Source organism: Caloenas nicobarica, chromosome 7 (assembly GCF_036013445.1).
Source record: "Caloenas nicobarica isolate bCalNic1 chromosome 7, bCalNic1.hap1, whole genome shotgun sequence".
Lineage (NCBI taxonomy): Eukaryota > Metazoa > Chordata > Aves > Columbiformes > Columbidae > Caloenas > Caloenas nicobarica.
Window position 1 is genome coordinate 15,457,254 of NC_088251.1, and position 24,776 is coordinate 15,482,029.

At 64.0% G+C, this 24,776-nt stretch overlaps 5 protein-coding genes across 9 annotated transcripts in view; 4 read left to right on the forward strand and 1 right to left on the reverse strand.

The window, feature by feature from the left end:
* The first annotated feature begins 79 nt into the window (after positions 1–79).
* On the forward strand, positions 80–5,470 carry UBTD1 (ubiquitin domain containing 1). Its single transcript, XM_065638860.1, has 3 exons — positions 80–251; positions 4,190–4,417; positions 4,659–5,470. The coding sequence occupies exons 1-3, from the start codon at positions 185–187 to the stop codon at positions 5,042–5,044; spliced, it is 681 nt and encodes a 226-aa protein (XP_065494932.1). The 5' UTR covers positions 80–184; the 3' UTR covers positions 5,045–5,470.
* A 1,193-nt stretch (positions 5,471–6,663) lies between these two features.
* R3HCC1L (R3H domain and coiled-coil containing 1 like) overlaps positions 6,664–24,776 on the forward strand; it is a 79,091-nt gene continuing 60,978 nt past the window's right edge. The window contains exons 1-9 of one of the 2 annotated variants that reach the window (XM_065638506.1): positions 6,682–6,874; positions 7,252–7,365; positions 7,449–7,610; positions 7,792–7,899; positions 8,057–8,155; positions 8,379–8,477; positions 8,616–8,714; positions 8,972–9,070; positions 9,159–9,355. In XM_065638506.1, the coding sequence (XP_065494578.1) occupies positions 6,803–6,874; positions 7,252–7,365; positions 7,449–7,610; positions 7,792–7,899; positions 8,057–8,155; positions 8,379–8,477; positions 8,616–8,714; positions 8,972–9,070; positions 9,159–9,263 (957 nt within the window). In that variant the 5' untranslated portion in view covers positions 6,682–6,802 and the 3' untranslated portion in view covers positions 9,264–9,355. Of the gene's footprint in view, positions 6,875–7,251; positions 7,366–7,448; positions 7,611–7,791; positions 7,900–8,056; positions 8,156–8,378; positions 8,478–8,615; positions 8,715–8,971; positions 9,071–9,158; positions 9,356–24,776 lie in introns of those variants that run through there. The other variant, XM_065638507.1, reaches the window with a different exon arrangement.
* Positions 9,443–13,402, forward strand: HOGA1 (4-hydroxy-2-oxoglutarate aldolase 1). 3 transcript variants are annotated; one of them, XM_065638504.1, is made up of 8 exons: positions 9,443–10,286; positions 11,283–11,411; positions 11,487–11,614; positions 11,708–11,842; positions 12,015–12,111; positions 12,280–12,413; positions 12,990–13,036; positions 13,162–13,402. In XM_065638504.1, exons 1-8 carry the CDS (start codon positions 10,058–10,060, stop codon positions 13,283–13,285), a joined length of 1,023 nt encoding a protein of 340 aa, XP_065494576.1. In that variant the 5' UTR covers positions 9,443–10,057; the 3' UTR covers positions 13,286–13,402. The 3 variants fall into 3 exon arrangements, with proteins under 3 accessions (XP_065494576.1, XP_065494574.1, XP_065494577.1); XM_065638502.1 differs by having other exon boundaries at positions 11,283–11,614; XM_065638505.1 differs by having other exon boundaries at positions 12,990–13,252.
* MORN4 (MORN repeat containing 4) lies at positions 13,494–17,127 on the reverse strand. 2 transcript variants are annotated; one of them, XM_065639161.1, is made up of 5 exons: positions 17,044–17,127; positions 15,351–15,448; positions 15,105–15,219; positions 14,910–15,019; positions 13,494–14,746 (listed from the first exon to the last, which is right to left on the reverse strand). In XM_065639161.1, exons 2-5 carry the CDS (start codon positions 15,415–15,417, stop codon positions 14,598–14,600), a joined length of 441 nt encoding a protein of 146 aa, XP_065495233.1. In that variant the 5' UTR covers positions 15,418–15,448; positions 17,044–17,127; the 3' UTR covers positions 13,494–14,597. The 2 variants fall into 2 exon arrangements, with proteins under 2 accessions (XP_065495233.1, XP_065495234.1); XM_065639162.1 differs by lacking the exon at positions 17,044–17,127 and adding an exon at positions 16,740–17,019.
* Positions 17,610–24,713, forward strand: PI4K2A (phosphatidylinositol 4-kinase type 2 alpha). The gene is made up of 9 exons (XM_065639386.1): positions 17,610–18,039; positions 20,328–20,528; positions 20,787–20,918; positions 21,003–21,156; positions 21,658–21,719; positions 22,160–22,259; positions 22,522–22,655; positions 22,947–23,006; positions 23,128–24,713. The coding sequence occupies exons 1-9, from the start codon at positions 17,647–17,649 to the stop codon at positions 23,287–23,289; spliced, it is 1,398 nt and encodes a 465-aa protein (XP_065495458.1). The 5' UTR covers positions 17,610–17,646; the 3' UTR covers positions 23,290–24,713.

A 24,776-nucleotide genomic window follows, 5' to 3' on the forward strand; every position in this document is an offset into this window, starting at 1 on the left:
GCGGGGCCGGTGCGGGCGGTCACATGCGTACCTGGGGGGGCGGGGCGCGGCGCCGGGTGTCTCCGGCGGCGGGGCGGCCCCGGCGCTCAGAGCCGGGCGGCGCGGCTGCACGGCGTCGGGCCCCGCTGCCGGGCGCAGAGCCGGCCCGGCCCCATGCCGAGCGCCGTCGCCGTTGAGCCCCGCCATGGGCGGATGCGTGGGGCGGCAGCGCCGGGAGCGGCCCGCCGCCGGGAACCCCCGCAAGCGAGCAGGTGAGGGGGGCCGAGCCCGCCGGGGCCGTCCCGCATGGGGACCCCCGGGATCGTGGGCACCGGGTGGGGGTCCCGTGTACCGGTGGTGGGCATGGGGGAGCGTGGACACCAGAGGGGCGCAGTCCGTGGGCGCGGGGGTTTGTCCCGTGCACACCCCCGGAGCCGTTCTGTGCCCCCGGGGGTTCCCGGGCACCGGGGGTTCTGGTCCGGTGTGCGGCCCCAGGAGTCGGCAGGTACCGCGGCTCCCGTCCCGGCGCGCCGGGGGGTTTGCAGGGTCAGCGCCGGGATGCACGGCACGTCCTGCCCAGCGCTGCCGAGCCCGGGCTCTTTCCGGGGAGGGGATGTTCCAGAGGGGCTGCAGGATGACAGGTGCCCCCGGTTGGGCTCGGCAGTGTACCCTAGCACGCTGGGTCCCTGCCTGCGCCTTGCCTTCCTAGGGTCGGTGCTACCCGTGCACCGGGCTGCTACCGACGGGGACAGCCACGTCCCCACTCCCCCGGGGTTCTGTGGGTGCCGGGGACCCGGCCATGGGGCGAGCGGGGAGCGGCTGCGCCGGTCCGGAGAGCAGCGGCGGCGCAGGGGAGGCCGGTGCAGCTCCGCGGCTCCCTGGAGTTACCAGCAGCCAGATACCCCGGTGCTGTGAGGCACTTCCCCGGGATGCTGCTTTGGGGGGTCCCGGAGGCCACGGAGATGGGCACGGCTACCTGCTGGGGGAGGGAACGTGGGCCGGCGGGGTGAATCACGCCTGCCTTACCCTCACTCACCTCCCCGGCCGGTACAATAGCAGTCGGTAATTACCGTGTTTTTGGCGAAGTGGTGGTAGGCGGCGGGAGAGGAGGAGCAGGAAGTGTGTGCCCGGGGACGGGACGCCCGGCCCTTGCCCGCAGCTGGGATGCAAGCGGGAGGGAGGGAGGTTTTCCCGTGGGATGGTGCCCGCTGCTCTGGCAACACGTGCAAGATGCTGTGGCAGCTGGGTCCAGCTGTGCCCATTGCCCATGCAGAGCTCTCCCCACCATGCAAGGCTACACGTGTGCCAGCCTGCCCTGGGAATGCCCTGCTGGCTTGGGTCAGGGTAATGGCTCCCCATGGAGCCAGCAGCCTTGCTCCCCCTGGGGCTGCAGCCCCATACCCCGGCACACTTTGGCCCCCAGGGGTGCAGGTGCTTTCTTTGGGTGTCAGTGAGTTCTGGGGTTGGCAGCTGCTGTTTGCTCAGCTTGGTGGGGGTGTGGGGCTGTCGTTTCGTAACTCGGGGCTGCTGTGGCTGGGGGGGCGGTCAGATCCCAACATCTGGATGAGTGCTCCCCTCCTGTGCCAGGCAACAGCTGGCTGCAGGGCCTGGGTCTCCATCACCACTGCTCACTCTTTGACAGGCTCTCCTGGGATGGGTCACAGTTCCCTCCTGGTGCCTCTGTGCCCCTGGCAGCTGCTGCCACTTTCTTGCAGCGTGTCCCTCCTGCCACGGTGTCCAGGCTGGCTCCTGCCCTCGCCTGTGTGGTGCCACCAGCCCATGGGAGCTGCTCAGGAGGTAGTAGAGGATGAAGTGAGGCTGCAGCTGTCCTCACCTGCAGTACGGGGACACTGCCCCAGCCTGGCAGGTCCCAGCACACGAGGATCTGCCGTCAGTGGGGAGGGGTGCTCTACCTGCCCACCTCTGCTGCTGCGGGGGCCCTGCTGAGCAGCCCACCTGCCTGGCCAGTTCCTGCCCTGGCTGGGGCTCGTGTGACCCCCTGCAGAGGAGTCCTGCCAGGGCTCCCTGCAGCAGGTGACAGTGTTGTCCCTAGGGTGGCCAGCTTGCTGCAGCAGGAGCAGCAAGGAATGCCAGTGGCACACAGCATCCCAACCCTGCCTGGCCCAGGAGGGGACCACCCAGAACTGCTGGAAGCGGTGTCATGTGCCATCTGTCTGGCATCTCCTGTGGGGCTGAGCCAGCCTCCAGGACCTGCTGGCTGGGGCTGCCCGGCTCTCCTGGGGCTCCAGCCGAGCAGGGAGCGAACCCCAGGGCAGAGGAGCCTCCAGGGTGCATCCTCCTGCCCGGGGGTCCCTACACTGGAGCACCGCAGGGGGGCTGAGCCACAGGCAGGACATTGCAGGCACAGGGCAGGCGGCAGGCAGGCTGCCGGCCAGATCCTGTTGGCCCGAGTCTGGGCGCAGCGAGTGGCCGGACCTGTCCGGCAGTGCTGCTGTGGCGGGCAGGCGTGGAGGGTTGCACAAGGGGCCAGGAATAGAGCAGCAGGAGGTGATTAGAGTCTGTGGGTCCCAGCTGGGCGGCAGCAATAAATAGATGAAGCTTAGCCCCTGCCTACCTGGGCAAGGCTGCCGGGCACGCCTGCCTGCACGGGACAGCTGCACTCTGGCCCCACGGTGCTGCTCCTGCTGCCTAGCATGGGCCAGCCTCTTCCCTTTGCCATGAGCAAAGCTTCGGGGACAGTTATGTCTGGGACTCCTGCCACGCATGACAGTCCTGCTGTAAGGGTGCGTGCCCTGGCTTGGTGGCCGAAGCAGCCTGGAGATGCAGTCCTGGCCATGTCCTTCAGGCTGGCCATGACCGCTGCTCTGCCGCCCTTCCAGGGCAGGTGTTGCCTCCGACTTTGCTCTGTCCTGCAGTGCTACAAATCCCTCCTGCCCAGGACTGTGACTGCTGAATCGGCAGCACTGGCTGCAGCCGGCTGGCTTAGCTACTCCAGGGATGCCAGTGCGGGCAGGATGCTGCCCATCAGGGATGCTCAGCATCCAGCCCTGGGGTAGCTGAGCTCTTGTGCCCCGTAGGGACGCCCAGTTTGGTGAGACATGTTGTGTCCAGTTCTGGGCCAGGTGCTGTGCTGGCTCCAGTGGTCTTGGATGGAGTGAGACAGGACTGGTACAAAAAAAGGTCGTGTAGTGCCTTGTGTCACCACACACATGTCCAGGAAAAGCTGCCTGGGGGATGTGGCTCAGCCCTCAGCTGGCAGTGGTGACTGTCTCCAGCAGCTGGAGTGCGTGGCATTGCCTTGCCTGGCAGGTCACTGTGCGGGCACAGGCGTCCTTCCTGCCCGGCTGAGGCTCCACGTCCCCTATGTCCCGTCTCCGCAGGAAGGGTGCCGGCTGGCTGCTCCAGGGAGAGGGGAGGCAGGAAGGAGCTGTTGTCACTCATTGTCCCCTGCTCAGCTGGGAGTGACAACAGCTCCTTCCTGCCCCATGCTTCCGGCCCAGCCGTGGGGCTGATGGGACGGGGCTGTTCCCACGGGCCCACAGCCTGGTGTGGGGCTGGCATGATGGTGTGGGGCTGGCACAGCGGGTGGCCCAGACCTCTGCCGTTGTGTCCTGGGCTGCTGGGCATCCCTGGGGACGTGGTTGGGGGCTGTTTCATGGACAGCCTGCTCAGCCCAGCCCATCGCCAGGACTGCTGCAGGCTGGCAGCCCTCCACGCTGGTGATGCCCTCTGATGCTTTGGATGCTGTGTGCCTGCTGTCTTGCCCGGAGCTGGTCCCTGCCACCCTGGGGTGAGCAGAGAGGATGGAGAAGTCCTGCCCCCCCGCCAGGGCTGCGGCTCAGCCCCTGTAATCCCCTTCCCGCTCCAACTCACCGGCTTATTCCCTGGCTAATTCCCCAAGCTATAAATACTATTCTGCCTCAAAGGGCCTCAAGGCCCTGCAGCCACCTCGTGGGGCAGGGGCATGGTCCCCTTAGCATGGGGACAAGAAGCTGTGCCCCTCCTGTGGGGCAAATGATGTCACTTGGTGGGGCAGCTGCTGTGGGGCTAGTGGGACCTTGGGCAGGGCTAATTTTAGCTGACTTCCCCCTGGCTGCCTTGGGAACTATCCTGTGCTGTGCAGGGTGGTCCCTCAGGCACTGTTGTGCATGGTGCAAAGGGATCCTCAGGACCCATGGGGATGGGGAGATGGGGAACTTGGGCTCAAGGAGGAGCCCCATCTCTCAGCTGAGCATCCCCCCCTTCCCAGGCCGCAATGAGCCCCTGAAGAAGGAGCGTCCCAAGTGGAAGAGTGACTACCCCATGACGGACGGGCAGCTGCGCAGCAAGCGGGACGAGTTTTGGGACACAGCACCTGCTTTTGAGGGCCGCAAGGAGATTTGGGATGCCCTGAAGGCAGCTGCCTATGCCGTGGAGGTCAACGACCACAGCCTGGCCCAGGCCATCCTTGATGGAGCCAGCATCACCCTACCCCACGGTGAGGGATGGCATTGGGGTGTGGGTGGGGTGGGTGCGGTGGTGCTGAATGCCCCACGTCCAAGCGCATTGGGGTCCCAGGTTGGAGAGGAGAGGGGTTCCCAGCTGCCATCCATGCAGCTCAGCTCAGGCCAGCCAAGTGAGGCAAGATGGGCTCTGCCCAGCTGCCTGGGGTGGTCCCATCCCCATTTGAGGGGTCCATGGAGATGCCCACCCACAGCATCTCATCCTGCCACCCCCAGGGTCCCTGACGGAGTGCTATGATGAGCTGGGCAACCGGTACCAGCTGCCTGTCTACTGCCTGGCACCTCCTATCAACCTGATCCTGGAGCGGAGTGAGGAGGAGGCAGCAGAGCCGGCTGAGCCCCTGCCCAACACTCGACGGGAGTTCGCCCTCAAGGTGCGTCTCTCCACCGGCAAGGACCTGCGGCTGAGCGCCAGCATGAGTGATACCATCGGGCAGCTGAAAAAGCAGCTCCAGGCACAGGAGGGCATCAACGTGGCCTGGCAGCGCTGGTTCTTCTCCGGCAAACTGCTCACTGACCGCACACGGCTGCAAGAGACCAAGATCCAGAAGGATTATGTTGTGCAAGTGATCATCAACCAGCCTGTGCAACCCAGGAACTGACTCCCTGCACCAGCTGCCGGGAGAGGGCAGGTGGCTGGAGGGCAGAGCAGCACCTCCAGGGATCCCCTGTGCTGTGTCCCAGCCCTGCCAGAGCAGGGACAGCCGCTGCTTCCCCCACAGGCTGCCCCCCACTCGGGTGACCCCCCCAAGAAGGGCTGCATGGGGTTGTGCTGCCACAGTGGCCCCTCTGGGCTGGGGACATGGGCATGTACCACATTTGCTGCAGGAAGTTTGAGACCAAATGTCTCCGGGGGGGTCAGTATGGCCAGGGCACTGCTGCCAGGCTGTGCTGGTGGGGAGAGGCCATGACCTGCTGGGCTTCGGCTCCCCCTGGCCAGGAGGCCCTGGGGTGCTGGGCTGGGTGGAGATGTCTCCCCTCTGTACATAGTCTGTATTTATCAATAAAGCCTTTTCATCCTTCCTCTGGCCCTGGCGGGGGGGTGCTGGTTGTCACCTGCAGCAACAGGAGGTTCCTGTCCCCATCCTTTTATGTCAGGATGGGCACAGGATGGCTGAGGAGAGCCCAGGCACCCCAGCTCTGCTCCCTGGTGCCACTCTGACCCTGTCCTACCAGTCATGGTTCTTTGCCTGCCTGGACCCTGCCCCAGTGCTGCTAGTATTGTCCCATCACCATCCCAGCTGCTTGCTGGCCCAGGGCCACCATCTCCCTGTCCTGGTGGTCCCTCTGGAGGTTTCAGCCTGTGCCTGCCCAGGGGCCAAGCAGGACACCCTGGCAAGGGGAATGGTCCCAGGTCACTTTTGCAGTTGCCATTGCCTGTCCTGGCAAAAATGGCACCTTTCTGCAGATGGAGGCTGTGTCATCCACAGGACAGGGCACCTAAGAGTGGCCCTGGGAACTGCCCAGGAGGGTGACAGTGATGTGTCCCTATCTGTCCTTCCCTCAGATCCTGTGCTAGAGGACAGTGCCCAGCGCATTAACTGTCCCAGCACAGTGCCACACTAGCCTCATCTTACAAAGGGGGAGAGCAAAGCCCAGGAGGGCTGAACAATGTCCCTGCTGCCAGGAATAGCTGCCAGCTCTGCCCCACGTGAGGCCAGCCAGGCTGCCTGTGCACAGTGGGGGAGGCTGGGCAGCCACCGGGACCCTGGCAAGGCTGCTCAGGATGCTCCACACCTGAGGTCATCCTCCAAAGAGGCATGGAGCGGCTGTGGCTCCTGCCGTCACATGCTGCCTGAGAGATCGGGGCGGGGGGGGGGCACATTACATCCTTTTGTGGTGGGTGGCAACCCCCCAGGGAGCCCTAGGAGCTGCTGGTGGGTGCTGCAGCATCTGGTTGCATGGGGATGGGGATGGGGTGAGTGGAGCTGCGGGGAACATCATGGCTGCCCAGGGTGGGTGCATTGGCACAGGACCTGAGTGACCCTGGACCCACTCTGCTGAGCCTTTCTGGACTGGCTGCCATGGGCTGTGCACACCTCAGCTCCCCGCACACAGCACAGGGGCCCCGGGCAGCCCACAGGTGGGCAATGGGTATCTTTAAGAGGGTGTGGGGCTGGGGAGGTGAGCCAGGGCCACCAGAAAGCAGGAGGGTGAGCTCATTGCAAAGCTGCCTCAGTCATGTGGAGCAGCCACAGCTGTTGGTGCCCTTGGGCTGCAGGACGGAGGGGCCAGCAGCATAAAGCCCCAGGGCCAGCGGAGCCGCCGGCAGTGCTGAGAGCCAGGGCTGGGTGCTCCCTGCCTGTGGTGGCGAGGAGGAGAGGACGCATCCTGCACAGCGCTGTGCATCACAGACAGACATGGAGCTGGATGTGCAGCGGGCCAAGGAGCTCATTGAGCAGAAACTGGCAGAGGAGGAGGAGGAGGAGAAGGTGGGTCCATAGGCAGGGGGACCTGCCTGGGCTGTGACAGGGACCTGCCTTGTGCTCTGTCCGTCCTTAGGGACGTGGGTGTGATGAATCTGATGCCAATCCTGCCACCCTGGGGGTGGGGCAGCAAGGTGGCCAAGGGCTCTCAAGGGCATGAGGTTCCCAACCAGGGAGCTCTTGCCAAGCAGCAGGCAGGTGCCCAGCTTGCCAAGCAGGGCAGGTGGGCAAGCACAAGCCCAGGGACTGCTAGGCATCGTGGAGACCTCTGTGGTGAACTGCGAGCCATGCCCAGAGCCACCTGCACCAGCGGGCTGGGGATGGAGGTGGTGGGGCTGCTCCGTGCCCAGCTGGGACTGTGCAGCCCCCCTGTGCTGCTCCAGCGCTTCAAAGAGGATGGTGTCCGGGAGCCACCGGCCGTGGAGCGGATGAGCACACCTGAGCTGGAGGAGGAGAAACACCGTGGCCCCAGGAACAGGGGCCTTGAGGCTGTCAAGGTGAGGGGGGTCAGGGCGGGGGGGGTGCTGAGGGGTGGCTGGGTGCAGAGAAGGCAAATGGGGTGCTGCTTGTCCCTCTCCAGCACCAGGAGCGAGTACGGAAGAGCTCAGTGGACCTGCGGCGGGAGATCATTGATGTGGGGAGCATTCAGCGCCTCATTGAGCTCCGCAAGCAGCGCCGGCAGCGCCGGGAGGAGCGGGCAGCCACTCCCGAGCCCCCCCCACCACCCGAGCCCCTGGAGATTGTACGTTGGGAGGTCCTGGGATGAGGGAGGGGGCTGCTAGGAAAGGGCCCCCATGGACCAGCCCCTGGGTCACCCTGCCAGCTGGGGACCTCCCCAGGGAAGCAGGGCAGGGGATCCTCCTGTGTTGTCCCCTCTCCTGTGCCCCTGTGATGCCCCAGCCCTGAGCCTGTCCTGCCACCAGGAGGGTCCAGTGGAGCCAGAGACCTTCCTGCGAGCTGCTGTCCAGGGCAAGATGCCTGTCATCGAGAAGTTTCTGGCAGACGGTGGTTCCCCCGACACATGCGATGAGGTAGCTGTCCCCCACAGTCACTGACCATCCCCTGCCTGCACTCTGCCACTGTGGGCCCTGTGCCTGCTGGTGGTGGCTGGTCCCTCTGGGACAGGGGTACAGCCGAGCTGGGATGGGGGGATGGATTCGGCTGCCAACGCAGTGCATCATCCCCCAGTTCCACCGCACCGCCCTGCACCGTGCCTCGCTGGAGGGACACACGGACATCCTGCAGAAGCTGCTGGACAGTGGGGCCACTGTCGACTTCAGGGACCGGGTGAGGCTGGATCCTGCCCTCAGCTTCATGCTGGTCTGAGCCGCTGGGCACGGTGCAGCTGAAGCAACAGCGGGGTCTCCACAGCAGGACAGTGCTGTCCCCATCGCCGAGGTGGCCACGTGCAGGGCTCTGCTGGCTCAGCCTGGGCACAGGGACCAGCTGGGGTGGGGGATGGACACAGGCTGGGGGTGTCCTGCGCTGTGACACGGCTCTGTGTGCCCAGCTGGACTGCACCGCCGTGCACTGGGCCTGCCGGGGTGGGCACTTGGACGCCGTCAAGCTGCTGCAGGACCGCGGGGCAGACCTCAACCTGAAGGACAAGGTGTGCAGGGCAGAGCCCAGGGGCATGGGGCTGTGCCGGGGGCATGGGCATGCCCTGGGAGGCCAGGACTGGCCTTGTATTGGGTTAGTAGGGATGAGTGCTGATCCCCTCTGGTGTACATCTCCTTCCCCCCACAAGCTGCTCAGCACCCCCCTCCATGTGGCCACCCGGACCGGGCACCCCGACATTGTGGAGCACCTCATCCACTGCGGGGTGGACATCAACTCGCCAGACAGGGTGAGTGCCATGGCTATGCAGCCAGCACTGGGTGGGTAAAGCTGGTCTCCCCTCCTTTGCCTCAACCTTCTGGGGGCTCCCAGCACGTCTGGACACACATGTGACCTGGGGTGTGGGCAGTCGCAGCCAGGGCCGGGGTGAGCACCACCCCCCTCGCTCCCTTGGGAAGGTGGCTGTGCGGGGAGCCGGCAGCAGTGCCACAGGCTCCTCTCCCCGGAGCTGGACCACAATCCTCAGCTGAGCTGTGTCTCTCGCAGGAAGGTGACACGGCGCTGCACGACGCCACACGGCTCAGCCGCTACAAGATCATCAAAATGCTGATCCTGCATGGGGCTGACATGATGGCCAAGAACCAGGTGAATGGGGGGACCAACACTGGGGCCATTTGCTGCCTCACTGTGTCACACCACCCCAGCGCCAGCCTCTCTCTGCCCACTCTTGCAGGCTGACAAGACCCCAACGGACCTGGTGCAGCAGTGGCAGGTGGACACACGTCAGGCACTGGAGACCAAGGAACAGCCACAGGGACAGATGGAGGTTCCTGCATGACAGCACTGGGCAGGGACCAGGGATTTGGTTCTGCTCCAAGGATCCAGATCCACCTGAGATTTGTCCATGTCAATAAAAGCCAGCAAAGAGCAGCATTCGGCTCTCGGGGGCTGTGGGGCTGGGCAGCCTGTGCCGAGGGTAATGGGGCTGGGGATGCTGGGTTAGCTGGGGAGCTGGGTTATCCAGCAGCACAGATGTGCCCTGCCTCCTAGCACAGGGACTTGGGTGTCAGTGACACCATGGGACAGGGACACAGGTGGTTCAAGGGCAGGACTCCTTGCTGTGGGATGCCCTGGTTGCTTGCAGTGCTTCCAAGTCCCACCATGGTTCCCTGCTGGAGCCATCCCTGGGTGGAAATGACAGCCCCTTTGCAAGTTGGGTCACTTCTGCTGAGCACGGTGCTCATTGCTCCCTACCCAGAAACACTCCCACTCACCTGTTTACAGGAAACCCTACACTGACACCCAGAACAGGTGAACCCTGCTCACAGCTCCGGGATCCCCCGCAATGCCTGGTCCCTCCCTGACCCTGCACCCTGGCCCTGTGGGTGGCAGAGGGATGGCTGACAGGGCTGGCATGCAGAAGGAAAAGCACAGCTGGGGCAGCCAGGACTCACTCGGAGGGGTGCTGATCTCCTGTGCCTGGCTCCTGGAGCGGGGAGAACACCCTGAGCTCAGCCAGTACCACCCCTGTGTCATTTGCCCAGCCTGGTGACGGGTCCTTCACGTGCCCCGTCAAACATTAACAGCCCCTCGGCAGGGCAGGAGGCACAGCCGGGGTGGCACCCACCGACCATGGCGCTCAGCATCCGCCTTGCCTCTCCCCTCCAGCCTGCCCTGGCAGCTCTGTGCCGGGCAGCCCCCAGGCAGCACCGGGGGCTCAGCACCCCCTCGGGACAGCGGCACACGCTCGACCTTGGGGGCATCTTCCCACCCCTCGCCACCCCCTTCTCATCCACACGGGAGGTGGACTATGCCCAGCTGGAGGAGAACCTGTGCCGCTATGCCAGCATCCCCTTCCGAGGTAAGTGCTGCCTGCTGCTCCCCTCCATGCAGGCTTCTGCCAGACCCCTGCCCACCACAGGGGCTGTGCAGTAGCAGCAGGCAGCCCGCCAGCTTCCCAAGGGTGCTCAGCCTCCAGTCAGACTTTGCTCTGGGGCTGGCAGCTCTTTGGGTGACCCACCTGGGGCCCTTTGCACAGCAAGTGCCCAGGCATGCGTGCGTGTCCTTGCACACCCCCACCACGGTCCAGTGCATGCTTGCATGCACACTCCACTTGTGTGCAGGCTTGCACACATCCTCTACACGTAGCTGCAGGCTTGCACCTATTGTCTGCACACCCATGCACACTCACAGATGCAGCCCCACAGCATCTGGATCTGTTGATCGCCCAGGATGGAGGGATGGGAGGAGAGGGGCTGCAGGAAGAGGCTGGGGGTGGCAGGGATGTGCCCCAGGCCTCCTCTCTTCTGATCAGGCTGTGAGGTTAGGGCTTGCCTGGCTGCAGGAACAGGAACAGGAGAGGGAGGGCACACTGTGAGCTGTAAAGCCCTGTCTGGGTGCTCAGGGGCAAGGAAGGGAGAGAGGATGACGGGGACACCCTCTCCTCCTGGCACCCTGGAGCTCAGTAGCACTGGGCTGGAGCTGGCCCGCCTTGTGCCCATGGTGCTGGCAGAGTCCCAAGGAAGGGCTCTGTGTGCCCCAGCCAAGGACAGGGTGACACCATCTGGCTGCAGGCACCAATAAATCCCTCACTAGTGGTGCTGTGTGGAGTGGTTTCTGGGGGATGGAGAGATCTGGAGGGCGCATAACCACATACCCACATACCTCCCTCGTGGGGAGGCCAGGGCATTGCCAGGCACCTGCAAGAGCCACTTGCCCCAAGGGAGCTGCTGGATGCAGACATCAAGCTGCTCCTGGTGCCCACTCAAGAGTGGGGTGCTGAAAAGGCAGGGACAGCCACCCCATCTGCACCCTGCTCCTGTGCCCAGGCACTGCTCTCCTCACGCTTGTGTTTCAGGGCTGGTGGTGCTGGGCTCCAACGGGGAGTACCCCTACCTGGCACCCCGCGAGCGGCTGGAGGTGGTGAGCTGCGTGCGCCGGGCTCTACCCAGGGACCGTCTGCTGCTGGCCGGCTCCGGCTGCGAATGTGAGTGCCTGCGTGGGCAGGATGGGGGACATGTTGCCCCCCTGGTTATCCCTCACCCCTCTGCCTCCTCCCCAGCCACCCAGGCCACCATCGAGCTGACGAGCAGCATGGCAGAGGCGGGGGCTGACATGGCACTGGTCGTGACACCCTGCTACTACCGGGGGGCCATGACCAGCGCTGCACTGGTCCAGCACTACACGGAGGTGAGCCGTACCTGCTGGCCAGGGCAGTGGGATGGGGACTCCCGCACATCTCAAACCCATGCCAGCTGCTGAGCTCTGCCTGCCTGCCCACAGGTCGCTGATGCATCCCCCATCCCCGTGGTGCTCTACAGCGTCCCTGCCAACACGGGCATTGACCTTCCCCTGGAGGCTGTCCTCACCCTGGCTCAGCACCCCAATATCCTTGGGATCAAGGACAGCGGCGGGGACGTGAGTGGGGCAGGGTTTTTCCTGAGGCTGGCTGCCACCAAACCTGGCCCCAAGCTGGGAATGGGAAGCTGGGACTTGCAGTCCTTCCCTGGACCCTGGGGATGCCAGCAAGAGCACTGTGGCAAGGGAATAGGGTGACGTCTGCTCCAGGGCACAGTGGGTCTCTTCCCAGATCACCCGCATGGGGCTGATGGTCCACAAGACACGACAGGAGGATTTCCAGGTGCTGGCGGGATCGGCTGGCTTCCTGCTGGCGAGCTATGCCCTGGGTAGGTGCTGCTGCCCCTGCTTGGTCAGGGGCACGGAATGCTGCCCTGGGGGCACTGGTCGGGACTGGCAGCTGGGCAGGGGCGGGAAGGCAAGGGGTAGTGATGCCTGGGAGGTGCTGGCTGGGCACAGTATGCTGAGCTGGATGCCAATGTAGCCTGGTGTCCCAGGTGCCTCTGGAGGGATCTGCGCCCTCGCCAATGTCCTGGGGGCCCCGCTGTGCCAGCTGGACCACCTGTGCCGCGAGGGCCGTTGGAAGGAGGCCCGTGACCTGCAGCACCGATTCATCGAGCCCAACATGGCAGTGAGTGGGCAGCATCCCCTGGGATGCTGAGGGGTGGAGTTGCTGGGTCATCGCAGAGCTGAGGGTGGCAGAGGATTGAGGTCACTGGGGCTGGGGAGGGTGGAGCGGTGGTCCAGAGGGCAGGATGGCACAGCACTCGGCCAGCAAGGCAAGCTGGGCTGGAGGTGGTAGAATGGGAAATGCCAGCACTGCTGTGTCAGGAACAGCATGTCTGCTGGCAGCAGGCACCTGCCTGACACCCCATGGGATCCTTGCCGGCTATTTATAGGGAGTGATGGGGGAAATGCTGCTCCTCCCTGGGCCCCCACCACACTGCGGGGTGGCCCGTCCCTGCTGCAAAGAGCCCGCCATGCCACGGGGATGCTCCCCTGCGTGGCCGTGGTCTGTGCCCCAACCCCATGGTGGGAACTTCACGGAGCGGGGCTGCAGCCACCTTGCACCCTGCCCAGCCTGGCAACCCCGTGTCAGGGAGGGCAGGACTGATGACAAGCATGGAGCAGATATGGCATGGAGCAGGGTCCCATGGCAGCCAGCAAACCCCCGTACCCTCCCTCTGTCCCTCCCTCCCTCCCGCAGGTCACTCGCCGGTTCGGGATCCCAGGACTGAAGAAGGCCATGGAATGGTTCGGCTACTATGGGGGTCCCTGCCGTGCACCTCTGGCCCCGCTGACCCCTCCCCAGCTTGAGGAACTGAGGGGCACCTTCAGCACCAATGGCTGGTTGTGAGGAGTCTCCCTGCTTCCCACAGCGGGAAGGCACAGGAACCAGGGACCCTGGGCGGTGGGGACGTGGCAGGGACACAGGCCAGGAGAAAGGAGAAAGCCACCCATCTCACTCCTTCCTGCTGGACAGGGCTGCCCTGGGCAGAGTGAGTGGGGGGGGACACCCAGCACACCCTGACCACCCCTGCACTCCCGCCTGCACCCAGGGTCCCACTATGACCACCTGGGAAGGGATGGATCCCTGTGCTGTGAGCTGGGAATAAACCTGCTGCCTCCCTTCTGCATCTGCAGCCCTGCCTGTGCTCAAGCGGCCCCCAGCCCGGTCCCGGCTCCCCACAAAAAGGACAAGTCCCAGGCGTTTGGCAATGTGGTTTACTGAGCTGAGGCCGGTGCAGGCAGCAGCACAAGGCAGGGTCACGGCAAGGCACGGACTGGTCCAGGCAGAGACTGGCAGGCAGGGCATGGCCCCGGTGGCCCAGCACCGGGCTGTGGGGGCTGCTGGAACCCACCACACCACGGCCAGCCAGACTGCACTGGGCAGGGAAAGTGAGCACACAGGGGGGAACTGTGTGCCTCCTGCCCACCCTGCCTGCCCCTTCACCATGCCCCTGTCCCTGCCTGCCCTCCCTGGGCCCCCTGCTCCAGCCCTGGCGCCCCACACAGCCCTGCTTGTGCCCCTCATCCTGCACTCCAGCTGACCCTGCTCTTTGGTCACCATTGCTCCTGCCCTCCCCCAGCATGCAGCAGACACAGGCCAGGCTGGGTGACCCCAGTCCCCCTTGGGGATGCTCCTGCAGACATTCCCAGGGCAGTGGACAGACTGGACTAGCACAGGGATGAGGGGGACACAGCCCATCGGCTGGCCTGGAGACCAGGCTGGGTCCTTTGAGGGTACCATGTCACCCTGCCCAGGGCATGTGGGGGGACAGCCGGTCGCCCAGAGCTGAGGGCGCAGGCCACGGGGTGCCCAGGGTGCCCACCCTGCCTTGGGACCAGGATAGCGAAGCAGGTCAGTAGCTGCCCCTCTGCAGGCACATGGTCCAGCCAGCAGCCCATGCCCAAGGCACCCTGGCAGTGGGGTCAGGGCCCAGCCCCAGCCCCTGCACCCCTGCTCCATGCCCAGGTGTGGGCTGGCAGCCCTGGTGGTCTGCAGCCTTCCTGAGGGGCAGAGGGGCCAAGCCCCAGCTGCTCCAGTTGGTGCCAGGGCTACAGCCAGAGAGAGAAGGCACCACGGCTGCCCTGGGGCACTTGGCTGGAGAGCAGGGGGCCCTGTCCCCTCTACTGGCAGGGGTTCAGCACAGGGGCTTGGTGCAGACCCCTGGCCCCACCAAGGCTGGGTGACCAGTGAGTACAGTGCAGAGGGGCACCCAACCATGCCAAATCCCTGCTTCGGGGACGGCAGAACCAGCCAGTGCCTGGTAGGGGGGTCCCCACCATGGCAGGAGGGGGTCACAGGGCACCGTCATGCTGTCAGGTTGTGGGCAGATTTGGAGGCACCCTGGGCCCTCTGGATGATGGCTGGGCACTTCTCCCGCCGCAGCAGCTTGTTGTTCTCGAAGAAGCCCTCATTGCGGGGCACCCCATGGGAGCCGTCAGGGAAGGTCAGGAGACCTGGAGAGGGGAGGGAAGGGCTGGGACCGAAGGGGCAGGGAGCAACAGCCACTGGGGCCAGGGCTGGGACTGGGGAGGCAGAGCAGGTGATGCTGGATGGGGCCGTGCTGAGCTAGGGCCGCACAGACCTGCGGCTGCCCGCACCATGCTGCCAGGCACTCACCGAAGCCGTATACACGTCCGCCTTTGAACTCGCCCTCAAAGGTCATGTTGTCGAAGCGGGTAAAGACACCGACACCGTTGAACTTCCCCTGCACAAACTCCCCCTCGTACCTGAGTGGGAGGAGATCCTGAGGCAGAAGCTCCCCACAGAAAGGGGGGATGTCTAGGGGGGTGCACACAGGGGAGCCACGCTCACCTGGAGCCGTCAGAGAAGGTGAGGACACCACAGCCATGGAAGAGCCCGTTCTCGAAGTGCCCCATGTAAGCAGTGCCATCAGCAAATGTCAGCTGTCCCACACCGTGCCTGCGACCTAGGCAAGGGCAGAAACAGGCAAGGCTGGATGGATGAAGGAGGACCTGCCCCAGCGTGGTGCCAGGCAGGGATGTGGGGGCTGCTCAGCCCCTGGCACAGGCAGCACTGACTCCTCCTGCCCCATCTCACCTTCCTTCCACTCGCCGCGGTACTCCTCCCCATTGGAGTAGGTGAAGGAGCCTTTGGTGAGGGTCATGGTGACAGCCTCCGGCAGTGCAGGGCAAGAGCTGGCAGGGAGAGAGGTGCAGGGTGGCTGCTGGGCAGGGGGACCAGCCCGGCTCGTCCAGAGTCCCCACGTCCACTCAGCTCACGCAGAGGCATGTGTGTGCCCTGCAGATGGCTCTGCTGGAGCACGCTGCAGATGAGGAGCTGACCCCAGGAGCACGGCCACCCTGCCCTTCCTCTGAAACCCCAGCCGCTGGGTTCGGGTTGCTGCCCGCCCCACTGCAGGGCTCAGGGCCATGTGAGCCCACGGGGTTCACAGCCTCATGAAATGTGAGCGAGTGGCTGGAAGAGGAGCATGGCAGGAGCTGGCTGCCTCCGGCACTGCTCCCTGGCAGGACCTGAGAGGTCCTGCATAATGGCAGGCTCAGCTCTACTGGGGCAATCCCAGGAGGAAATGGGCATTTTGGAGAGGAGATGCTTGCTGGACTGTGCTCAGTGCCAGCTCTTCAAGGGAGGGAGCAGTGAGCTTGTGGGGTTTCCAGCTCCAGCAACAGGGATGAGCAGACCTGGCTTACCCCCCAAGGATGGAGTGACAGCAAAGAGAGAACCCTGCGGCTCCAGCACCATGGTTGGCTACGAGGGCTTGCAAACCTGCCTGCTGACAGGAAGCAGCCCCTGGAGCCGTGGACACCCCCACAGCCACTGCCATGTGACGCAGCTCTCCCCAGCACACAGGGAAGGCACCAGCATGGAGATAGCCCCACAGGTGGGCTGAGCACTGCCTCTCCAGCAGCTCCCAGTGCAGCTCAGGCAGTACTTGTGAGATGGGAAGGGGCTCCCAGCTTCCAGAGGGGGTATCCCCGCTCACACTGGGCTGTGCATCCCTGGAGGGATGGCTGTGGAGCCACGCCAACCAGCTGGACACGGCACCCAAGAGCACCACAGGGAACTTGCAAAGGCTTTGTGTCCAGAGGAGAAATGGCCCCCAGCAATGCTGAGCAGCGACTGAACACTGCTCTCTGCTGACGGCAGAGACCAGGAGCTCAGCACCGGCTCCCCAGCCTGCAGCCTGCAGCCTGCCCAGCACCTCTGGGGACACCTCCAGCAGTGTCAAGAGGAGGAGAGGGTGCTGCTGGGGACCTGCTGCAGAGGAAGGCTCTCTCCGTCAGCATGGCCCGTGCCCGGACCTGCGGCTTCATCCTGTGAGCAACCCAGCCTGCCCAGCAGCTGGATGTTCTCTCGCTGGCACCCACCCACACCACAGCACCCACAGCAAGCAGGGGCGATGTATGCAGCACAGCCGGAGCCCTGCACACCGCCGCTCTGAGCCCACGACTTGCCCGAGCCACACACCTACGGGAGACACATGCACACCCCACCTGGGCAGCGTGCCCAGAGGCGGTGACTGCACGGCTGATGCATGCACACCCCGCTGTATCGATGCCCCGCTGTGTCCATGCACCCACGGCTGATGCATCCACGCCCCGCTGCGTCCATGCACCCCCGGCTGATGCACCCACGGGCGATGCACGCACGCCCCACCGGGTGCATGCACCCAGGAGCGGTGCACGCACGCCCCACCGGGGCACCCGTGGCCCGGTGCCTGCCCGGGGGCGGTGCGGGCCGGGCGGCGCAGGGACCCGCGGCCCGCGCTCACCTGGCTCCGCGCTCGCCGCCCGCACCGCTGCCCACCGGGGTCCCAGCGAGGGGCGGTGGCACAGCCACCTCCCCTACCCGCCCCCCGCCCCACCGGGCGGTGCCACGTCGCCAGCGTCCATCCCCGCCCGCCGTTGGCTGTCTCCACGGCAACCGCTAGCAACGCGGCCGCTCATTGGGCAGCTTCTCAGCACGCCCTCGCCAGCCTCCATCTTTGTGTGGGGCAAGGCGTTCTCCTCCTCGGGCGTGTAGGCAGCGGGGCAGCGCCCCCGCCCTGCCGCCATATTTGCAAAGGGCAGCAGGGGGCGCTGCCGGTTCCCCCCCCTCCCAGCCATCTTTGTGTGGGGCGCCGGCGACAGCTCCCACGGCAGGGGCCAGCGGGACCCCCATGGACCCACGGACAAGCGGTGCGACGCATGGGGGCCTCCGGGCCCGCCTCGTTCGACACCGCAGCCGCCCCCGCGGCGGGCGCCGTTCCCATGCCAACGCGCGGTCTGGGCGTGGTGGGGCGTGGCGGAGGCGGAGCAGCCGATGGGGCGTGGCGGCGCGGTGACGCGGGCGGAAGTGGCGGGTGCGGGCGGCGCGGCGGGGCCGGGCGGGCGCGATGGACGAGACGAGTCCGCTGGTGTCGCCGGAGCGGGCGCAGGCCCCTGACTACGGGCTGCCGGGGGGCGCCGTGCGCGCCCCCCCGCCCGCCGCCCCCCCGCCGCCTTCCCCTCCCGGCTCCCCCGGCGGCCGCGACCGCGAGCGGCAGCCGCTGCTGGAGCGCGGGGCGCGGGGCCCGGCGGCGGCGCAGGCCCAGGCGCAGGCCCAGGCGGCGGCGCAGGCCCAGGCCCAAGCGGCGGCGGCGGCGCAGCGAGAGCGGAACGACTTCCCCGAGGACCCCGAGTTCGCCGAGGTGGTGCGGCGGGCCGAGCTGGCCAGCGAGCGCGGCATCTTCCCCGAGCGCATCTCGCAGGGCTCCAGCGGCAGCTACTTCGTCAAGGACCCGCAGGGGGTGAGCCGGCCCCGGACCCGTGTGCCTGCGCCGGGGTGGCCGGCCACTCCTCGTGGCCCCCGAGGCCTGCGGGTTGAGCGGTGCTGGCCAGGAGGAGGGTGCTCCTGGGGGAACTGGTGATGCTGGCCCGGGGGTGACCGGCCTTGGGGGGCTGGTAGGAGCAGCTGGAGCTACCCAGGGCTTCCCTGGGGAGACATGCAGTGGGACCAGCAGCACAAGTGAGGGGCAGCTGTGTCCAAGTGCTGCTTCAGCCTCCTGTCTGGCTCTCGTGCCCAAAGAGGAAGGGTCACCCTCTGCCCCAGGCCTGTGCATCAGCATCTCCAGGACCATGGTGACTCCAGCCCTAGGGCTGCGTCTCTGAGAGCTGAGCTGGTTTTTGGCCTGTGAGATGTCTTATCTGTGGCTGCGTGGTTGATATAATCAAGGGAAGGTCCTCGACATACAGCTGGTCCACTATAGATCTGGTCAGCTGTGTGGCTGCCATGTCCACGCCACTGACTAGATGTGTGTGCAGCACAGGGTGGCTTGTCTTGTGACCTGCAGCACCCAGCCTAATTACTTGAGCTGTTGCTGCTTCCCGTGACTCCCTCGCCGCTTGTGTGCTGGGAAGCAGGACTGGGCTCACTGGTCTCTGATGTGCCCTAGTTTGCTTGCCCTGGGTGGAGTCTGGCTCCTGAGAGCTGTGGCAGTCAGGTCCCAGCTGAGCTGGTGGGCTCTGGAGCAATACTCACTTCCTCCTGTTGCCCAATGTGAGACGTGGTGTCATTGGGGTGGGTGAATGGATGAGCTGCCTGGGGCAGAGGCTGCCTGGCTGTAGGAGACACAAGCTTCGTGAGGGCCAGTGGAGAATGTGTACAAGGAGCCAAAGTCCGTGTCCTCCTGGCCATGTCACTTGGCAGGTCCTCCCGACTGCCTTCTTGTCAGTGAATGTGGTGTCTGTCAGGTTTCTGTGGCTGCTGCCCAGGGTCACCCAAACCTCCCGTGCCAGCAGCGGGGAGAGAGTGCAGTGCGCTGCTGTTGTGGGCATTGGATAAGGGCATGGGGGAAAAGCTTTTTTGTTGCGTCTGCTTCCCCCTGGGCTGCTGGGGCCTGAGCTGTCCTAGCTGGGATGTGCTTCCCTGGCAGCTGCAGTTACCCCAACTGCCGGCTGCACTTCTGGGCTGGCCTGGCTCCTTCTGCCTTGCTGCTGGCACCAGGCAGACCTGTTTTCCTTGCCAATGCTGCTCCCAACATGGGTTTGTCTGGAAGAGGATACTGTGCTGCCAGGTCTCTGGCCTCCGCTTCCACACCATCCCTGCCTGGCTGGGCCTTGCTCTGCTGGACTGGCTCTGCGGAGCAGAGGGCTGTGCTGCCAAAGTTCCCAACAAGCCTCTTGCAGGCTGATGCCCAAGGACATGTTGGCAGTCATGTGCCTTTATGTGGGGTTGATGAGGGGAATGCCTTCTATCTGCTCAGGGGAAGTGGCTTCTCCATGTGATCTGAGAATGGCTGAAGTGGTCCTCTTCCCTCAAACCCTTCCTCTCCCTCCTCCTGGTGGACAAAGCCTTGCTCCTGCCTGCACTGAGCTGGCTTCTGGCCCCTGGCAGACTGGGATTGCAATGGGTTTCTTCACTGAGATAGTGGGACTCATGTCCCACTTCCACCTTGTGGCAGGAGCTCGGCTTGGGGAAGTGCCACCCACTTAGGCTGGGGCCAGAAGCAGCTGTGGGCAGGAGGGCTGGTCGCATGTGCTGCTGAGTCACCCCAGAGCAGGGGCTGCCAGCCCTGTGCTCCTTGGGGATCCTCCAGCTGCTCGGCTGTTCTGGATCCATTTCATCTGGTCACTTTGGAATCGGGTCTGTTCAATGGATTTTGGAGCCAGGGCAGGGATTGTTATCCCTCTCCCTCTCCTGCTTGGATGTAATGAGCAGTGGTGAGCAGCAGTTCACCCCAGCCATCCAAAGGTCATTGTGGTGGAACTGGGATGTTTACCAGGGGACGACAGCATCACTGGTGTCTTTTGGGACAAGGCAGGTTGTTTGCAGGTGCGTAAGCTGGGTATGAAGGCCTTTGGACAGTACCCTGCTCTCATGGAATGGGGCACTGGCTGGGGAAGGGTCCCTCCCAGTCCCTGCCTACCTCCCTCCCGGGAGCTGCAGGGTCTGCCTGGTCCCAGGGGCTGGTTTTTTGCCCTGGCGAGGGGCTGTTCTGGGCCCGTTTCTGAGTGTCTCCACCACAGGCTGGCTCAGTGGGGAGTGTCCCAACTCTGCCAGCTGCCTTGAGTAAGCCCTTCTCTCTCCCACTCACAGAAAATCATTGGTGTCTTCAAACCCAAAAATGAGGAACCCTACGGGCAGCTGAACCCCAAGTGGACCAAGTGGCTGCAGAAGTTGTGCTGCCCGTGCTGCTTTGGGAGAGACTGCCTTGTCCTCAACCAGGGCTATCTGTCAGAGGCGGGCGCCAGCCTGGTGGACCAGAAACTGGAACTCAACATTGTTCCTCGCACAAAGGTGAGGAGGCAACTGCTGGCATCTCGTCCTGGGAGTCTTTGACGTGCTTCTGCCCAGCTCTGCTTGCACCTTGTCTTGTGGCACTGCTGACCTTGGAGATGTTGTGTTGAGAGCTCTGGACTAGGACTGCTCCTGCTGAGGCTGTAGGGATCCTCGTGCTCGGCAGGGCTGTGGGAAATACTGTGTCTTGGTTTTATCAGCCAGTCTTGTGACAATTGCCAGGTGCCCCTGCTGACATCTGTGTTCCTGTCCCCCCAGGTGGTGTATCTGGCCAGTGAAACCTTTAACTACAGTGCCATCGACAGAGTGAAGTCCCGAGGAAAGAGGCTGGCCCTGGAGAAGGTGCCGAAGGTCGGCCAGCGCTTCAACCGCATTGGTCTGCCACCCAAGGTAGGGCTGCTGGCCTCCGCGCCTGCCTGTTGCCACTTCTCCATCCTCCCCAGCCTCCTGTAACGCAGCCATTCCTTGGTTCAGGTGGGCTCCTTCCAGCTCTTCGTGGAAGGCTACAAGGATGCTGACTACTGGCTGCGGCGCTTTGAAGCTGAGCCGCTCCCAGAGAACACCAACCGACAGCTGCTGCTGCAATTTGAGCGGCTGGTGGTGCTGGACTACATCATCAGGAACACAGGTAGGGCCGGCTGCCTGGTGTGGGACACTGACTGCTTCCATACATCCTGACAGCTGGAGAGAGTGGGACAGGAGCTTGGCATCTCTTCCCAGCACCCAAAACTCCTCTCAACACCACTTAGTTGCTGCCAGGTGGCAGCTGCCTCTGGGTAGAATGCAGCTCCTGTGGCTGCCCACTGCTGTGGCCATGCTCTGGCTACTGGCCTGTGTCCTGGGAGGTGTTGGCTTCTGAGTTCCTGTCAGGCTGGAAGTGGTCAGGGTCACACTCTGGGGCTTGCAGGCTGACCATTTTCTTGTGGGCTGGGACCTCTCCAGTCTCCAGGGCTGGTTGTGTGGGGGTTGGTGGGGTTTCCCATGCTTGCAGCAAGCTCCAGGGCTCTGGGGTAGAGTTTGGGCCTTAAACTCATCTGTCTCATTTCTGGGTCTGAGGAGGAGTATCCTTCTGCCCGGCGTGGTGCCGGCAGGCCCTGGCACTGACACGGCTGGTTTTATCTCCCTGCAGATCGGGGCAACGACAACTGGCTCATCAAGTACGACTGTCCCCTGGACAGCGCAGGCGTGCGGGTGAGTGGCTCTTCATGGGCAGGGTCTCTGCAGGGGGCTCTGCTCCTGCAAGCTGCCTGCCTGGCAGGTGGATGGGGTTTTCCCAGCTGGCTTGGGTTTCCAAGTGTGCGGAGGCCTGATCTTGTCTCCTGGGCTTTTCGTTGCCCTCTGCATTGATGGCTTGTGGCCTAGTGAGACTTTGTGAGGATGCAGCTGGGCTCTGTGGGGGGAAACTAGTGTTGCTGGACCTGTGCATCCTTGAGGTAAGGCCTGCAAGGAGCAGCTTCGTCCTTGTCCCACCTGAAGCAGACAATGTTTTCCTTCAAGCAAGGGGTCATGCTATGAGCGAGAGGCTGCAGTACCTCTATGGTAGCCAGGGCAAAGATCCTGGCTGCAGGGAGTGGGAGAGGAACTGTTCCTGCTGGAGGGGCCTCCTTGTGACATGCTCTGCTTCCTTCCAGGACAGCGACTGGGTGGTGGTGAAGGAACCCATCATCAAGCTGGCTGCTATAGACAACGGTTTGGCCTTTCCCTTGAAACACCCGGACTCCTGGAGAGCATGTGAGTCCCTCAGGCTGTGCCAGGGCACCCTGGTGAGCCTTACAACTCCACGCTCTGGCGTCCTCCTCAAGGGCTGGAGAGGAGAGGGCTAAGGCTGTCCCTCTGCAAACCTTCTGGGTTCATGGGCAGCTCTACCTCAGCAGAGGCTGTAGGAAGTGGCTGCTGGACCCTGTGTCCCAGACTCAGGTGGTCTGGCACCCAGGAGCATGTGGCACCATCCTTGGACTTCCCCCACTCTGATGTCTCCTGCTTCTTCCCACAGATCCATTCTACTGGGCCTGGCTGCCCCAAGCCAAAATCCCCTTTTCACAGGAGATCAAGGACCTGATTCTTCCCAAGATCTCAGACCCCAACTTTGTCAAGGACCTGGAGGAAGATCTGTATGAGCTCTTCAAGGTGAGCTGGGGGAGCAGGTGAGAATGGCTTGGGAAGAAGAAAAGCAGGGGTGGTGTTGGGGAGCTCCTAGTCAAGGCTGCAGGGGACAGAAAGGTGGCCAAGCTTCTGGTAGTGTTTCTGGGCTGGGGCATAGCAGGGTTATCCCTCTGCCAGGAGCTGACGATTCAGTGTGGGGAGAAGCAGGAAACCTGTGGGACAGGAGGCGAGGGGCTTGCCTGGGGAATAGGCATCTCTTGCACGGTGTGGGTCAGTGGGTGGATCCTACTATGTTCAGTGCTCTGTCATTTGCAGAAAGACCCTGGCTTTGATCGGGGACAGTTTCACAAGCAGATTGCTGTCATGAGAGGCCAGGTAAGCTGTGTGTAGGGAAGGTGCAGGGCCTCATGCTGCCTGTGTGGCAGAAAGGGTGCTGGGGTGGGTGTTCTGTTGTTCCGGTAGGGAAGCTCAGGCATTGCTTTGTTGTGCAAAACAGATCCTGAACCTGACTCAGGCGCTGAAAGATGGGAAGAGCCCCCTGCACCTGGTTCAGATGCCACCTGTGATTGTGGAAACGGCACGTTCCCACCAGCGCACCACCAGCGAGTCCTACACGCAGAGCTTCCAGAGCCGGAAGCCTTTCTTCTCATGGTGGTAGCCGTGGGAGCTGCAGGCAGGGCTTGGCTGCCTTGGACTAGCGCTGCGAGGGAAGCCAGGCCACCACCAGCTCCTGTGGCCAGGACTCAACTTTCTGGGTAGAGCGAGCAAGTGTGGCTGGAGGAACCTGCAGCTGAACTGGAGGACCCAGGCAGGTTGGGTATGGTCCCCTCCCCAGCTCCATTGGAGCTGGGTGCCCTGCCTGGGGCAGAGCCCAGGGGGAGGTGTGGGAATCCGCCAGGAGCCCATGGTGTGGCTGTGACCCTGCCTCCCTTCCTTGGCCTGCATGCGGTTCTGAGCACCCCTGCTCGGGGCTGGGATGAGCAGGCTGCCCAGGCCAGGATCCGTCCAGCCCTTTACACCAGCCACTGGCCCTTTTCTTCCCTGCTGTGCCAGCTGCCAGGCTGGGAAGGCCTGTAGCCGGTTATACCCCCCGCCCTTTCCTCAAGGGTGTAACGTACTTCTCCACTGTCCCTCCTCTGCCCCAACCCTGTGCACGCTGCTTTCCTCAGGGGGAGTTCCTGCTGCCCGCTGGCGCAGTGGGGACCGTAATGAATGGCTGTTCTCTGGCTGGGGGCTCGAGGAGGGGATATATGAGGGACAACTCACAGGGCTCGCTTGGGTGCAGTTAGACACTAAGGGGAAAGAGGTGCGGGCTTGTCCTTGTGAAGAGCAGGCAGCTCTGGGAGGGGCCTCAGCCTAGAGACCCCCAGAGCTGGAGAGGGCCGAGGGTTTTGTGCAAGCACACACCCCCCCGCCACCCCAGTCCATCCCTCCTGCCAGGTCTCCATGGCTGCTCTTGCTTGGCTTTTGCCCCTGCTCCCAGCCAGCTCCCTGGCTGCTGTGCAGCCAGTGTGGTGCCAGCCCCGCCTGTGCCTAGGGCCCCTTGAGGGGCAGGGGAAGGGCTGGAGAGGCTCTTCTGCTGCATGGGTGGGAGGTGTGATGGGAGTGTGGGGGTGCCAGCATGGGCTCCTGGCTGCCCTGGTGCTGACAATCTCACAGGCCTGTGTTGGGGTGGGGAGGCAGTGAGCCCCTGTTGCCCCAGAAGCTACTGAGCTTGTGTTGTCTAAAATGGTTCCAGGGCTGCTGCCTGCATCTGCTTGCCTTGAGCTGCACCTTCTCCTGTTGCTGGGGGAGGCTGGTGTTGGGTCTAGCTGTCCTGTTAGCCCATCTTCAGGGGCCCTGGGGAATGCAGGTGGGTTGGGGCTCTGGTGCTTGAGCCTGGGAGGGGAGAGCAGCTCCTTCATCTCCTGCTGTGGGGAGGGGGCTCAGCACTGGCTGTGCAAGCACAGGATGGGCAGCTGTGAGACCCCAGCTCCCCGGCCAGGCCCAGCTGCAACTTTGACTGACCCAAAATGTATTGTTCTAATGCACTGTAGAAATGTATGTAATGTATTTAAACCATGCAACTGTCTGAATAACAGAGCTGCCATTCAGCTGGCTGCCTCCATGTCTCTGCAGCACCATAGAGCAGGTTGGGGCTGTTTG

Bases quoted from the DNA above. Each gene is read 5' to 3' on its own strand.
- UBTD1 (XM_065638860.1), top strand. From the start codon at position 185: ATGGGCGGATGCGTGGGGCGGCAGCGCCGGGAGCGGCCCGCCGCCGGG. The intron at 252-4,189 runs GTGAGGGGGGCC...CCCCCTTCCCAG, and splicing joins GAACCCCCGCAAGCGAGCAG to GCCGCAATGAGCCCCTGAAG. The intron at 4,418-4,658 runs GTGAGGGATGGC...TGCCACCCCCAG, and splicing joins CAGCATCACCCTACCCCACG to GGTCCCTGACGGAGTGCTAT.
- HOGA1 (XM_065638502.1), top strand. From the start codon at position 10,058: ATGGCGCTCAGCATCCGCCTTGCCTCTCCCCTCCAGCCTGCCCTGGCA. The intron at 12,112-12,279 runs GTAGGTGCTGCT...CTGGTGTCCCAG, and splicing joins GCTGGCGAGCTATGCCCTGG to GTGCCTCTGGAGGGATCTGC. The intron at 13,037-13,161 runs GTTCGGCTACTA...TGCTTCCCACAG, and splicing joins CTGAAGAAGGCCATGGAATG to CGGGAAGGCACAGGAACCAG.
- MORN4 (XM_065639161.1), bottom strand. From the start codon at position 15,417: ATGACCCTCACCAAAGGCTCCTTCACCTACTCCAATGGGGAGGAGTAC. The intron at 15,020-15,104 runs GTGAGCGTGGCT...CCTCCCACTCAG, and splicing joins ACCTTCTCTGACGGCTCCAG to GTACGAGGGGGAGTTTGTGC. The intron at 14,747-14,909 runs GTGAGTGCCTGG...TCCCCTCTCCAG, and splicing joins CGGACGTGTATACGGCTTCG to GTCTCCTGACCTTCCCTGAC.
- PI4K2A (XM_065639386.1), top strand. From the start codon at position 17,647: ATGGACGAGACGAGTCCGCTGGTGTCGCCGGAGCGGGCGCAGGCCCCT. The intron at 21,157-21,657 runs GTAGGGCCGGCT...ATCTCCCTGCAG, and splicing joins CTACATCATCAGGAACACAG to ATCGGGGCAACGACAACTGG. The intron at 23,007-23,127 runs GTAAGCTGTGTG...TGTGCAAAACAG, and splicing joins TTGCTGTCATGAGAGGCCAG to ATCCTGAACCTGACTCAGGC.